This window comes from Delphinus delphis, chromosome 5 (assembly GCF_949987515.2).
Source record: "Delphinus delphis chromosome 5, mDelDel1.2, whole genome shotgun sequence".
NCBI lineage: Eukaryota > Metazoa > Chordata > Mammalia > Artiodactyla > Delphinidae > Delphinus > Delphinus delphis.
Window position 1 is genome coordinate 88,843,995 of NC_082687.1, and position 16,159 is coordinate 88,860,153.

The following is a 16,159-nucleotide window of genomic DNA, read 5'->3' on the forward strand; positions in this document are numbered from 1 at the left end:
GAGGGGGGAAACCAGAGACTGTAGACACTCAAGATTCAACTATAGGAAAAGTCTATTTTCCCCCAAAGGGACTTGCTATTATTCATGTTTACTGGCTGCTGAGTGATTCATCCGGTGTTGAGGGAGATGTGCTCAAATGAAATGTGTTGCTTCTATGTAAAGTAGCTTATTTCTTCTAGGATACTCCGGCCCACTGATGCAACCCTGCAGAACAACGCAAATCCTGCTGTGAGAGTGTGTGTGTGTGTGTGTGTGTGTGTGTGTGTGTGTGTGTGTTTGGGGAGGAGGAAGAGACAGGTGCACACATAGATATGCATGTTTCTAGGTCATAGAGCATGCCTTCACACCTCCCTCCTCTGACCTTTATGCCAGAAACGTAAGAATGACCCATTGTCCACTGGCCCTGGAGCTTGGTTGTTCCTAATCTCTGGATGCTCAGTGGCTGAGCTGGCCTCCTGCCTGGCCATTTGGCAGCCGTCAGGGTAGCCCCGTGTATCCCAAATTTGTTCCCGCGTGGCTTCTTCCTGCCTGATCCCTCATCCTCTGGCATGGCATTTTCTCCATGACAGTCTGCCCCTGAACTGCCCTCGCTGCCGCTTTGGTAAAGGCTTGCAACGAAAGAGTAACAGCCACTGGCGAATCCAGTTTGTCCAAGCAGCATCAGCAATGGATGAGACCTCCCCCAGGCTGGAAGAAGACTGGAAAAAAGGACTTCAGCGAGAAGCGAGCTGGCAGGTAAGTGATGTCCTCGGCCCCAGACGGACCCAGAGCTCTCGCTCAACTCTTTTAGCCCAAGTCTGGGTAATTCACATCAGTCTGTTTGCACAAATGCGTTATCTGCAGACACATCCATTTGGGGAAAGTCATCATTAGTTTTCATTTCTTTGTAAACCATGCAAATAAGATTCCAAATGAATTTCCTCTAGATTCTTGAGCAAGCTAATAGGGTTTTACAAATCTATAGATGTTGCTAAATTTATACTTTCTTAATAAAGCCCCTTGAATTAACAAGTTGCAGGTGTATGTCAAAGGAAGCATGAAGATTTGGTTTGTGTGAGTATAAGTTCATTGCAACATAAAAATTTAATACAACACCTGTCCCCAGACTTACTTTATAGTGTTACAGTAGCTTGGAATAAGGGGCTTGGTTTTAACCTATTTTAATGAGGTGACCATTCTTTTAATGCGGCTTGCGTGCCTTTCTTATTTATGCTGAACTCATAATAGGTGGAAGCTCTGTGGTATGCAGAAAGTTCAAGCTAAAGGATTCATTTTGGTGTAGAGGCAGTTTTCATTAAAATATGCAAAGCAATAATGTTTATACCTTACAATACCTATTTCAAATTAGCAAAATTATATGCTCCTGTCTCATAAGCTGCCAGCTGAAATCCCTTCCTAAATCCTGTTGAATGGCTTTGATTACTCTTCTTCACATTACACATTACACCTCTAATGCATATTTTTACGCATCCACTCCATTGCCATTTAATTAGACAACAATATTGAAGAGTGATGCCAGAGGTTTGGTTTTTTCTTTCTAATGCTGCTCCTTATGGAAAAAGAACGCTTCCGTGCATGAAGCATTTCTTATGGGCGGTGTTGGATAAAGTGCAACTGTGATTTTCCATTTTGTCTGTAGCAGACAGTTTCCTACAGAAATGGTGATTCAGGATGAGTTGATTTTCAACATCAATTTTTAAAAATAATTGTCCCTTTTTATAAAAGGAGGGAAACTTTTCATAAGAGTCTCCTTTGCTATTGAAATTTCAGTGAAATGTAATACTGGTATTGACAGGTATGTTCTGTTCTAAGCCATGTGATGTTAAGTAAGGAGCTTCAGAAAAAAACCTCCTCCAGCCTGTCATGAAATTGGAGTCCTTCCACTTTGAGTGGGAGTGTTATTTAGGAAGCAGGAAGGCATACAAATAAATCTCTGCATGCTACTTTGAGAATGTCATGTGGTAGGTCCCCAGGGGTTCTAAACAAATATTCAGGTATGTTATGGTATATTGATGTGACTTTTGGATATTTGTCTTTTGTTTATGTGTTTTCCTTTAGAGAGTTGGCATCTTATATATAGTCTTCATTTCAAAGGAGGATGAAGGAAGGAAGCATGTGAGGAGATGACTCAGAGATCTCTGTGGACAAAATATTTAAACTAGAAACATGAAATCCAAATGTTTCTGTAAAAAAGCATGTGTCCTATCAATGGGAGCGTCCCATGAACCTTTAGCTTAGTCATTACCCAACAGGCAGATAATGAAAATGTTCTCTCTGCTCCTTGCCTCCAAAGATGTGATTATGTTCAAGTTGACCCTTGCCATTTCCATTATGGTAACCGAAGCTCTCCCTATAGCTCCTGGAGGTCACGGTTATGGGATGGACATCCCAGGCTCCCATTTGACCCTCCCTGACTCTTGGCCATGGCTACTCTGCTTCTGGGCTCTACCCCCAGTGAGGCCTGCCTGCTGCCCACACTGTACAGCCATCTGTGTTGCCATGCTGGGTCCCCACATGCACGGAGTCACCCCACTTCAGCTGATACTTAAGCTGTCCCTAAAGGAGGCAATGAAATCTGATGGCATTAGATGTAAGACCTTTGTCGTGAGAGTGACTTTTTTTGACCCTGCATGGTAGTGATGGAGTTGGGGACAATTTAAAAACAAACTGTGATTGATACTGAAACTTTAATTTAGCTTTAGTACTACATTTCTTGTAGAAACTGATTCCATACTTCTTTACCTAACTAACCACTATTTACCAATCACAGTGCCAGGTGTGTGTGTGTGTGTGTGTGTGTGTGTGTGTGTGTGTGTGTTGAATAGGATCGCATCTTTGGAGGCAAGGAGCAGAGAGAGCATTTTCATTATCTGCCTTTTGGGAAATGACTAACCTAAAGGTACATGGGACGCTACCGTTGATAGGACACATGAGTTTTTACAGAAACATTTGGATTTCATGTTCCTAGTTTAAATATTTTGTCCACACACACCACTCCAACATTCCTAAGAAGCCTAGAAGGTACATAAGATTACCCCCTTTAACAGATGAAGAAATTAAGACCTAACCTGTCCAAAGCCATCCAGTATTCAAGTCCAGTCCTGTTTGACTCCAGTGCCTGTGCTCTTCCCACTTTGCTGTACCATCTGAATTGAATTTTATCTCATTTTTTATCTCATGGAATAATAGCTTATGAGCAGCTGTGATGTGGGCAGGCAGGAAGAAAGAGAAAGAAAGGGAAAAAGTATGACAATCTTCTAATGGAATAATCAATCTCTGAATCATTAAGGCTTTAATAAAATGTTTTTCAATAGTTGATTTTTTAACCCTTACTATCTACCAGGCACTAAGCTGCATTTCTAATTCTTACAAGTACTCTGACAGATATTATTTATTCATCTTATACAGATGGGGAAACTGAGGCTCAGCTCTAGGAAACTGAGGAACATGCTCAAGGTTACATACCTACTGAGATGATGAAAAGAGATGTGGGCCCACTTAGACTGGCCCCAAATCCTGTACTCTTATACAAGACTGCCTCTCAGAGTGTATTTTCAAATTACATTTTGATCATACATATTTTAACTATCTCATCTCACAATGATGTGATGGGATTCAGTCCTTGAGAAATCCCGATAGTTTTTTTTTTTTTTTGTAAATAAATGAGTTGGGCAAAAATGCCTTGCTCACTCATTTCTCCAGAATGTATTTTAATTGGATGCTGTTTGCCTTAAATGAACCAGCTTAACCATGGAGTTGAAAATGAGCTAGATGCAATTTCTAGAATCAACTGTAAATCTAAAAATCCTTTCAAGCTTATAACCTGTACTGGAAAACCAACAGTAGCTGTGTCAGGGTTAATGCTCCTGTTGCCCATGGCCCACTTCAGCTCTGGGAGAAGCTGGGAACCAAGATGGCAGGGGCTTCGGCCACCAGGTAACCGTCGGCCTACTGGCAAACTTACTTAAGGCAGCGCCTTTGCTTCTTCACTTGTAAACCGAGGTGATTATGCTTGAGTGGGGCATTGGAGAGAGGACGGGCGGAGACACCAGTGCTTCATTGCTCTGGTCAATGGTCAGTTGAAAGATATTATGGAGGGGCAAATGGCTCATTTCTGGGTAATGTTTTATCTTGCAGTGGTTCCCTTGAAAATAACCAATGTAATAGTGGTGTGGCCATTGTGAACTCCTCTGTCAATGTTGTCTGTCTGTGTCCATCTCCCCCACAAGAAGACAAATTCCTCAAGGGCAGAGACACATCTCGTGTGACTCTGTGTCTCTGCCCTTAGCACTGAGCCTGACACACACTTAACCCTGATGATGTTTGCCTAACTGAAGGGAATTGCAAATTTGATCTGGAAAAAAGCTAAGGTGTAATGTGACCTCAAGGCCCTGATTGGACACGTGAAGAACAAAGGCTGAGCAAGGCTGACTGCGCTGAGTTCTACTGCTGGTTAGTGAGTAGCAAAGATGGTAATCTCCCTGCTTAGCTTTCTTCCGTTTCCCTGGATCACTTCTCCATGAAATTCCAATGTCTCAACTTCCCACCTGTAGAATTGGAACTAGAATATATTATCTGTGTCTGTTCAGATATCTTTATTTATCCTGGTACCCATATCTGACAGGAACAATGGCATAAGGGTTAAGAACATGGGATCTAGAGTTAGACTTCTGGGTTCCAACCTTGGTGTCATCAGTTTCTAACTATGTCACACTGGTAACATTTCTAACCTTTCTGTGCTTCAGTTTCCTCACCTATAAGATGGAGGTAATTATCCTAGCTACGTTCTAAGGTGGTTGTGAGGATTAAATGAGTCAATTCAAGAAAAGCCCTTAGAAGAACCCTTCAGTTAAGTACTGTTTAGTGCCCCATAGTGTGCACTGTATGTGTCATCTGGATCTATCACCTTTTTAATGAGATCAGCCATTTAGCATTTTTTTGAATAGGTACTGTGTGCAAAGCACATCAATACTTATGTGAGTGAGACAGTGACAGGAGACATTGCCCTTGAACTTGAGGTCATGGTGGAGAGAGCATAGCAGGTCATCACGATTATAGAATAGCCACAAAACGCTCCGTGTATCACAGAAGCACTGAGGAGTAGCCTCTGATCCGTCTAAGGGGTTCCATGGAGGGGGTGATACTGGTGCTAATTAAACAAAGAGAAGGACTTAAGCCAGACAAAGAACTCGGAAGAGTGTTTAGGCCAAAATAAAGAACATATCAGAGGCGGGAGGAGCCAGTTGTCTTCTGGTGCCAGCCTTTCAGGGTGAGGCAGGAGTGATGCAGATGAGTCTGAAGGGGCAGGAAGGAGACAGTTCCTGCATGGTTAGGCCAAACAGCTTCAAACTGCAGTGGAGAGCCATCGATGGGCTTTAAACAGAGGCATAAATAGGGATCAACATTTTTTAAAGACATCATTCTGGCTTCAGTGTGGAAGATAAATTAGACTAACAAGACTAGAGGCCAGAAACCCAGTTAAGAAGCTGCTTCACCACTTTAAATGAGGGCTGGCAGGACTGTGGAAATAAGATGGAGATGGAAGCGTAGATGCAGAAAAATCTAGAGGGCAGGGGCCTCTGGATTTGGTGATCGATTGATGCAGGGAATGAGGGTGTGGAGAGTCCAATGACTCTTTAGGATGGCTAAGTGGATATCAGTGACATCACCTGAAAAGAGATTGCCAGAAAAGAAGGTGGTCTCTCGGCTCATGGTGGGCTGGGTAATAACTAACGAAATAGTGGAGGAGAGTTATAAGAAATATGAATAATATAGTGTTTTACACCAGAAAGATAAACAAAACCTCGTGAGGACTCAGAAAACCCAGAGAAGGTAATAATATCAAGACTATTGAACAATTACCAAGAGCTTACTTTGTGCCAAGAGCTGTTTTAAGCATTTGTCCTGTTAACTCAGAGAATCTTCACCATCACGGCGTTAGAGAGATACGAGTTGTATCCTCATGGTGTAGGTGAGGAAGTTCCAGAGAGGTTAAGATCGATCACTTAACCAGTCCATGGAGCCTAGGTCAAAGCAGCCTGGATGCAGAGCTTGAAAGCACTTAAGATTATGTCCATTTGCATGGAGCTAGGGGCCAGGGATGAGTTCACAGAGTAGATGACATTTGAGCTGGGTTTTTTAAGGAGTGCAATTTGCAAGTAGTGAAACCCTGAGTTAGAATCTGGGCTCTGCTGCTTCACTGGCGGTGGATATGCTCTACTCGGGGCAGATAGAACAGTCTCTTGTATGTGTCTTTGGGTTCAATGGGTCTCCTAAGGTTATTGGCCTGAGTTTCTCAAGGTGGGACAGGCCAACTTCATAGCTCCCAAAAGAGGTTGCATATGGTGAAGGAGGCCTCTAGCAAGGCCAGTCCAGTGCCCAGCAGTCCATGATGTATGGGAGATGATAGGCCTGGAAATTAGAGGGCCTGACTGGAGAAGGGCAACTAGACTTAGATGTGTGACCTCAGGCAAGTCCCTCTTCTGAGATGTTTCCTCCTCTGTAAACAAAGCAAAATACCCACTTCCCAGGTAAAATAATGTGTGTTTAAAAGAATTTGTCTAATGTAAAGCATTAGACAGAATGTAAGATTTTTATCTCTAATAACAGAAAATAAAGTAGAATTGTATCTTTGAAATAATACCAAATACAAAAATAGTTTCGTGTTACTCTCTACCTTCCCTTCCAATTCCATTGCTATTTTGTGTTTCAGTTTCCATGTAGGAAGGGAAAAAAGTATGTGTGAGGTTGTTTCCTCCTCTCAGGAAAGGATTCATTTCTTTATATGGGATACACCTTACATTGGCATCAATGGAATAGTGGTTCGTATTTTGAGTTTACATAATATTTAGAGAAATCTGCTTCAAGATACTAATGTCATCTATCAAATGAGCAAATTGTGATGATAGGGTAAAAGCAGTACCCGAGGATATAGACTGACTAGTTCTAACTTTATGTCAGGAGTATGATGGACCTAGCAAGAAATGGTTTGAACGTAGAAACTGTTAAGAGTTTAGGTTTCTCAGAAAACAAGTTCTGTTTTTCTTCTATTGTTACATTTCTGGCACAGTAGTATGTTTGAGAAGCCCTCTTTTTCTGCTTTCCTTTTAAATTATTTGGAACTCATTCATTCATTCATTCATTTGGTCCAGGAAGGTAAAGGGACGTATTTCTTAGATTCAAATGTCATCGACTTATAAGGCTCAAAGAGACCTTGAGATGACATGTCATTGTTTGTTTTCACCCTCTGTGTTCCTCACTCTGAGCAGAAGCAAGTCCAAAATGCTGAAGACAGATGACCTTCTATAGCTTCTGTCCATAACTCATCCCTGGGTCTAACAAATGATTCTTAAGCTAAGGGAATTCTTCCTTGTGGTGGATTTAAACCGCTCCCATTGCAGCTGAGGACCTGCTCCTTCATCCCTGGAGGTGGAGAAAAACAGCTCAGTCACTGTCCTCAGGAATCAGCCTTCCTGGCCTTGAAGATCATTATGAAAGCAGCCTTCAGCTTTTGCTTCTCAAGGCTAAGCAACTTAAATCCTTAGGTTTAATTCTTCATTTCCAGCTTCTTGAGTTTCTGTGAAGCTTCTCCAAATCCGCTCATTACCTTTGGCTTCTTTTTTTTTTTTATACAGCAGGTTCGTATTAGTTATCCACTTTATACATATTAGTGTATATATATACACTAATTACCTTTAGCTTCTATAGTCTAGAACTTTTCAAGAGGATCTAGCCAGGGCTAACCAGCAGGGGTCACCTGCTCATTTATTTAATCAGCTACTGCACATGTATTGAGCTCCATGTTCTAAATACTAGACCTCTGGGCAAAGTCCTGAGGGTACACAGATAAGTAAAAACAGCATGAGGTAGCGCTAAGAGCCAGGCTGTATCATGGATCACTGCTTACCAGCTGTATGACCTTGAGCATGTTACTTAAACTCTATGTCTCACTTCCTTCATGGGCCAAATGAGATAATGATAGTATCAATAATCTATGTCATTGGTTTGTTGTGAGGATTAAATGGATAAGTACATGTAATGCACTTAAAAGTAGTGGTCGACGCATAGTTATGGTCATGTAACTCCTTGTTAAAGAAAATAAAAATGAAATAAGATGCGGATCCTGCCCTCTAGTTGAACCCACTCTACTTGGAAGGATGAGCGAATAAATAGTTAATGACAGTTCAGTATGTTCGATGCTCTGGTAGCAGTTTGAGCATGTGGGATGCAGGTTCAGAGGTGCCAGAGGAATCATGCCCCAGGGCATCAGGAATGACTTCATGGTTCAAGGAAGGTGGACTGTTGGATGCACGTCTTAAATTCACATATCGTTGACATAAAAGGCTGGGAGAGACCTTGGGATGACACCTCCTTGTTCATTTTCACCCTACAGATGACTGAGTTGGATCTTAGGGGAAGAGTAAGGGCTTTCTAGGTGGTAAAGAGGGCGAAAAGGCACTCTGGTCACAGGGAGGCTTTGTGAACAAAGAATTAGAAGCGTAGACGTTTGGCACATGTTTGAAAGATGGAGGGTGGCTTGTTGTGTCAGGGGGTGCGATGGGCAGTGATGCTGGGAGAGGCTCTTCCATCTGGGTAGCTTCAGGTTGTGAGTGGAGCAGGGGGCCCTGCTGAGGCATTTGCCATATCCTTAACCTAACCCGTGCTCCTGGGGCTTTATTTTAAAAAGCTGTAGATTGTGTTAGGGAGGCTGCCACAGCATTTGATGTCTCTCTTCTAGGAGTTTTCTTACATTGTCTTGGATCAGAGTTATGTATCAATCCCTAGAGGCCAGAATCTGAATCTTATTCATTTTCCTATTTCTCTCAGGGCCTAGCATAGGACCAGGCACGGGGCAGGCTTAAGTCATGTGTGTTGAAATCAAGTTTGCCGTGTATAACCAGTGCCCTCATCTGACTGTTCAAGGACAACCAATTGTGCTTATGCATGAATGAACACACGCTAATAAATGCATCCAGGGATTTTACAGTTTTCAAATTTGACTCAATTTCGAGCACCTCTTGGGAAGGGAATAGTTTTGTGTAAAACCCAAAAAACCAATACGAGAAACAAATTCTCCCTGTGGTGTCTTTGCCTTTTACATTTGGCTTCCTGTGCTCCTGTGTGCCACATTCACAGCTGATTATTCTGATGGGGGCCCAATGAGCATCGACTTTGTCTTAGACTCTTCCCTTCTCGAACTCGTTCTTGAGCATTGGCTTACATAGGTCACAATCCACGCTGACGTTGGCTACAGAACATTCGAGCTGTAAAGGGCAGATCTTAAAAGAAGGTTGAGGGGGAAAAAGCAGCTCTGGACTCTAAAGAGACAAATGTGTTTTACATCAAGTTCCCCTGTTGAAAAAATGTCAAAAGTAAGTGAGAAATACTCAAGTTGTACCAGCTGGTTGAATGCAGTGATTCTCACTTAGGGTGCAAAAGCTGCAACTTTCTATCTAATTCACTCCTCAATCACTCCATGGCCCCTGTCTCAAGCTCAATTTAAGTTCAGTCCCCAGTACACGGAGCCACTGTACAGTGTATAAAGAAATGACTGGCCAAAAGGGACTGAGGGGAAGACGGAGCCACGTGGTGACCAAAGCTAAGTTACCAAGTAGTCCTGGGATCACGCAGCATCTCTCCCTAGCGCCTCTCACAAAGTCCGTGTAAAATAGGTCATTTCTCCTTTAGCCTTTAAATGGTAATTATCTCCGCCTGATAGGCTAATCTGATCAGACATAGCCTGATGCTTCTGGTCAAATGCTCACCACATATACTGGGGAAACAGACAGATATACTGGAGACTCTGGGGTAGTGCCTGGATTGAAAGTTTGCTGCCTCCAGGGCTTTGAATCGAAATGGAAATGGGCCGGCTCTCTGCAGAACCCCATTACTGTTGATGACCGTTTGTCTTTTTCAGAGGAGTTCGGGTGAGCGATAAATAGGACTGCTCTATAGGGAGCGCGTCCTGGAAACTGTTAGATCTTTCCTTACACATGTCAAGTGTATTTCAGTTTTCAAAAGCGCATATCCATTTATACTCCTTTTTCAATCTCATAGAGGCCCTATGAAGGAAATGGCAACCGTGTTATTATAACCAATCGTCAAATGTATAAACTGAGGGCTGACAGGTTTAAGAGCCTTGCCCAGCAGGGCCAGGACTAGAACCTGAGTCGAAGTACAGTCCTGCGCTTGTGTGCTCAAATCCAGCTACCTCTCTCTTCACTGGTCAAGGGTAAGCTTTCCAGAAGCTTGTAAAAAATTGTTATTAAATTAATACTTAATTAACCTCAATCAGTTGTCCCCTTCCTAAAAAAGGGTGACATTTAAAGCTAAAAACTTTTATGTAATCATTTCTGAGGAAGAGTTCCCCTCCCCAACCCAACAATGAAAATGTCTGGTGAGAAAGCAAGATGTTCGTGTTTCTCCATGCTGCTCCTCAGGCTTCAGGCATGGGCTTCTCGCAGTGGTGGGAGTCCAGCAGGGCTATTACACAGTTACCACTATCTGGGGATATGCTGCAGAGACATAATTTTGTGTCACACTCTAAAGACTTTATTTTGAACATGGCTAAATTCCTTTTTTTTCCTCATTGGAGAAGGAGACACACCATTTCCTGCAACTTAGCTCCTTGCCAAGATGTGACTTAAATAGCATCAATCACCTCAATCCCACCTTTTGGATGAATCAAAATTTCAGCGAAGCAAACATCTGAACTAATGAAACCAAATGTTTTCTTTAGAAATTTTTGAAAACTGAAATGGTCAAGAGGTTCCACAGTACAGATTTTGTTATTTTTGTGGGAATAATAATGAACTCTTAGATTCATTGGTCTTCGAAATATACTATGTTTATTAGTAATTGGTTTTGGTGTTCACACGTAACTTGAGGAGCTGTGGAGAAGCATCTTATGTTGCACTTTTCTTGCACTGTTATTGTACTTTTTATGTCTATGTTTCATCTGCCTAAAATCAATCCACTCTTCTCTCTCCCATCTCCTTTCTCAATCAAAAATTAAAAAAAAAAAAATCTCCTAGTCATCCTCAAAAACTCCTATCACCAACTCATACTTGAAATTCTGGAATATAATATTAGTTACACACAAACATAAGCTCTGAAGTCAAACCAATGTAAAGTTGAATTCTGCTTTGCCATTGACTAGTTGGATAACTTTGGATATATTTCTGCTTTAAAGCCTCAGTTTCGCTACCTTTAAAATGAGATTACAATAGTAACTTTACTCTAAAATGATTATGAAAATTAAAGGAAATAATATACCTAAATCCTTTGGCAAAGTGGCTAGCATGGTGTTTCCATTAAGACCAGGATTATGACAATGCTGTTCACAATCCCATTTATGCCAATTTACTCATGTATGGGACAGAAGTGAGACATAGAAAAAAGAGACAAAAAAGTATATTATCAGCTAAAATTATTGTCTATATAGGAAAGCAAAGATATTTAGAAAAACTGGAAAATTATTTTAAAAAATGAGAGTTGAGTTAGTTGATTCAACAGAAAATAAATATACAAAAATTAATAGCTTTCTGGTGTAGTAGTGATAATCAGTTAGAAAATATGAAGATTAAAATCATTCAAAATAGCACTAAAATATATAAACTGTCTAAAAATAAATTCATTGAGTAATTCTGTATGAAGAAAACAGTAAAATTTTAGCAGGAGACATAAAAGAAGACTTGGATAAATGGAAAAGGAGTCATTTTCTTAGAAAGGAGGAATGAATACTGTCAACATGTTAGCTCTTCTCAAATGAATATACATTTTTAATGTAATTCTAGTCGAAATCATTTTGCTGCTGTGGTTTTCCGGAAACTTGACCAAGTAATCTAAAGTTAATCTCGAAGAGTTAATAGAATGAAAGAGCTAAAAAATATTTCAAAACAAGAGCAGTAAAGCAGGCTTTTCTCTAGTGGATATTGTAATGTACTGTAAAGTTATGATAATTAAAACAGGATGCTCTGGAGTCAGAATCAACAGACAAAGGGGGTTGAAGTAGACCAGAAACAGACTCTAGTAAAAAAAAAAGAGTTTTAGGAGGTGGATGTGGTCAAGGCTAGATTACATATTAGTTGAAGAACTGACAATTATGCAATAAAGGGTGCTGAGCCACCTGGTTAACTAATAGTTGAAACAACTACATATTAAATTCCAGGGAGAAAGAGTAAAATGTAAAAAATTCAAAACATACAAATGAAAGGAGAAAATATAGGGTAATATTTATCCGATTCTGAATGGTAAGGCTTTCTAGGCTTAAAGAAAAAGAGTGATAATTTTGATTATGTAAAAATTTAAAAATTCTCTATGTCAGAAATGTAATAAACAAAAACCCAACAAATAATAAAATGGAAAAATATTTTGACAAGTCTGGTCTAAACGGCTTGATATCTTTAACAAATTAAGAGATTATAAATAAGAAATAACCTAATATTCCACTCGAAAAAAAATGAGTTTGGTCCAAGAACAACTAACAAGAGATATATGTTACCAATAAATACATGAAAAAATTGTAATCATATTTGTCAGTAGAGGAATTCAAATTTGAACAACAGTGAGACACAACTGGTAAAGATTTTGAGAAACAATTATGTTGGTGATGATGTTGGTGATGGTGGAATGAATCCCATGTAAGTACTACCTCTGCCTTTTGGGGGAGAGTGTGAATTATTGCCACCTTTCTAGAAATCAACTATATAATATGTATCAATAGCTTAAAATTATTTAAAAACTTGACTGAATGTGATTCTAGAAATAGATCTTAAGGAAGTTATCAGTGACAAAGATAAAACTTCATGTAAAAGGATGTTTATTTTGATGTTGTTTATAATAATAAAAGTTTGGCCCATTCTAAATTTCCAGTTATAGGTTGCTGGTCAAACACACTATGATACAGCCATCAGAAATTGTGTTCTCCATATTTACTGTAGGGAGAGAATGCTTTTGATAGACTATTAAGTGAAAACCATGGACAATATACTTTGGATTAAATATGGTAACTGAAACCCAGCGAAAGACAATAAAGACATAAATAAGGTTTAAACAATGAAAGACAAAGAGAATGAAAGAGGAGATGACATTGGTGAAGAACTGTCTACTGGAGTCTGAAGGCTTGAAAGAGAAGAAACAACTAGTAACGGACTTGGCACGTCATTAAAATAATAGTGAAATTTTAGCTTCCAGGGGGAGAAATCAGCAAACAGCAGGCTGTTTGGCATTGCCCAATTTTGGAAATGCTCAGGAATTGGATGTGCCAAGTGTCTTAGAAGGTGAGGGTGAGAAGCAGAATGGAAAATAGGTGAACAGGCTGAAGATATCCAGAAAGAGCAAAGAGACCAGATCTCTTCTCCACTATATGAAGGCAGAAAACCAATAGTTCCTATCCTAACAGAGTTGAGAAAAGATCTGAGTTTTGAGGACAGTCAGGCACCGTGGTGGGACAGGTAACAAGCAATGTGAAAATAAGAAGGTTTCAGGTGAGAGTCTGCCTGCTGAACAGTGAGACCCCAGTTCTCTCTTCTCTTACAAAGTGTTGGTGCCTTGCTTCATTCTCTGCTGGAGAGGAAAGTGAAGGGTTCCTTTCTGGGGAAACTGACGAGTCCAATAAAAAATGCGTACTGTGAAAAGATAACTCTCCTCCAATGCCATACTGCGGGAAAGCCCACCACCTGTAACTCCTTTCCATGCTCCTGGAACTTCCAGTCAGCCTTGGATGTTTTACTCTTGAATGACCAGCTAGTACTGGAAGGCATTCTAATATGAAAGAGGCTAAAACAGAAACAAACAAACCGAAATAATTGGAGCAAATGGAGGCTATGCAGGCCAGAGGAAAACATTTTAAACAATCTTAAATTTATTTTGAGAGGTAAGAGAATATATTTCATTCGAGTTATAAGAACAGGCCACTATAGGAAGGAACATTCTGAATACCAGAATGAGCTCTTGGAAATAAATATATGAATGCAGAAATTAAACTTTATAGAAGAGTCGGAAAACACGTTTGAAAAAAATCGCTGACAAATTACGTAAAAATGAGAAAGAGAAGGAAAATACAAAAGAAAAAAAAGACAAGAAAAAAAAAAAAACAAGAAAATTTGATGAACAACTTAGGAAGTCTAAAATCCAGAGGAGATTCAGAAAGTGATACCAGATAAAATGGAGGGACTGCCACTCTCTTTTGAACCAAAAGACATGAGTTTACAAATGTAAGCATCCATTTATTTAATGCCAGCATAACAAATGAAATAACACACACACACATACACGTAGACATATCACTGAAAATTTTCAGAACATTTGGAATAAATAAAATATACTAAATGATTCCAGAAAAAAAAAAAAAAACAGGTCACATACAGCAGACTAAGAATAACATTGAAAATTACCACTCGAAGCTAGAAGAGACTAGAGTATTATATTCAAAATCTTAACTGATTATCAACCTAGAAGTCAATATCCTGCTACTGCCTCTCACTGCTATGGGAATAAACTTGGAAGCATCTCATAGGATTAAATAAGATAATGAATGTAAAGTTGTTCAAATAAGATATTTTCAGATTGCAAGATCTTTACAAATGTCTCAGAAAGCTACTAAAGGATGTGCGCCATTAAAAACAAGAGAGTGAATCAAGAAGGAAGAAGATATGGGATCCAGGAAATAAGAGAGGCAAAGGATATTCCTGGGATGGTGGCAGAAGGGAGCTCTAGGATGTCAGCTGTGCTGAATGCCTGAAGAGAAGCCAGTCCAGATCAGAGCAAGAGGATTAAGGACTCCTGGAGGGATGCCTTCTGGAAAAAAATGGAACTGAACATCTGTCTGAAGTGAACATATTGAGAAGTTTTTTTCAGCTCTGACAAAGAGTTTGTCCCGGAGTGAAAGAAAGAAAAGGGAAATAAAAAATGCAGACAACTATTAACTCCAGGGAAAACAAAAAAGTATGTAAGAAAGAAAATTTAATTATGAGACACTACATAGCTCAGCAGTGAACAAAACAGTTTTTAATAACGTAACATAACATGAATATAATTTATTTTACAAAACACTATGACATAACTGTACTGGGAGGGTGAGAGTAGAGGAAGTGTATGTGTCAGTAGGGGTGGTGTAAGACCTAATCCTCCGCTTCCATATTTAGACCTCAGTAGATAATATCTGATGCAACAACCTGGTTAGAGGGACTGTTACAATTTACAAACAAGGAAATGAGCCTAAGGGTTGGATGATTTGTTCAAGGTTTTGCAGCAAGCTCATGGTAGAGCCAGAACTAGAACTTAGCTATCTGTCTAGTCTTGGTCCTGACTGTGGCAGAAGGGTCTATCAAAATACATCATCTGCCTTTCTCTAGCTCTTCCCATACCTCCAAGTTGGCTGACTCAATAGAAATTCCTCTCTCCATAAACTTGTATTGAATTAAAATAGGTAACCAGTGATTTTTATCACGTATTTTATGTGAGTTTCACTCTGAGATGCGGTAATTGTGCTGTTAAGGAAATTATTTTCTAAGAATAGGCAGAATTTATATATAAATTGTGATTTGAATGGGCTGCCTTTGTTGTTACTCTGGGTCTGGGTTTGAGGGCTACCTTTTCCGTTGATTAGCTGTCTGATCTTGGGCAAGCTAGTTCATCTGTCCAAGCTTTGGTTTTCTCATCTGTAAAATGGGAATAAAAACAGCAGCCACTTCATAAGATTAAAATAGGTTATGAATGTAGAGGGATGAACACAGTGCCCAGGTCACAGAAGACCTTTGATATGTTAATGATTGTAATAACGGCAGAAGCGTAGTTGTGGGGTGGGGAGCAGGGGGAGAAGTTGATCCCAGAAATCACTACAAATATTGTACCTTCTTAACATATTTATAATGTTAATATTATATTACATGGTTGTTGCGAACTATGACATAAAAATATAGGAGGAACAGGGAGATCTGTAGGGAATCTAGTCAAGGTGGTATGGTACCAGTGTTAGGTCTCCTGCTTTCACCAACCGCTGGCATGGGTTAGAAAAAGGTCTGACCTTTGGTAGTGGTTATTTGACAACTGGAGCAGAACTGGTAGTAATAATATATTACAGGTTTGTTATTCTCTCAGTAATTCAGCATACTTCTCCATGGGACATCTCTGAATATGAAAGTGGGCTTGAGAAGTA

General features: G+C 39.9%; 1 protein-coding gene across 1 annotated transcript in view; it reads left to right on the top strand.

Annotated features, from left to right (window-relative positions):
- The first annotated feature begins 666 nt into the window (after positions 1-666).
- Positions 667-16,159, top strand: part of PPARGC1A (PPARG coactivator 1 alpha) — a 294,886-nt gene continuing 279,393 nt past the window's right edge. Inside the window, exon 1 of the mRNA XM_060012743.1 lies at positions 667-735. Coding sequence (XP_059868726.1) covers positions 667-735 — 69 coding nt within the window. The remainder of the gene's footprint in view (positions 736-16,159) is intronic.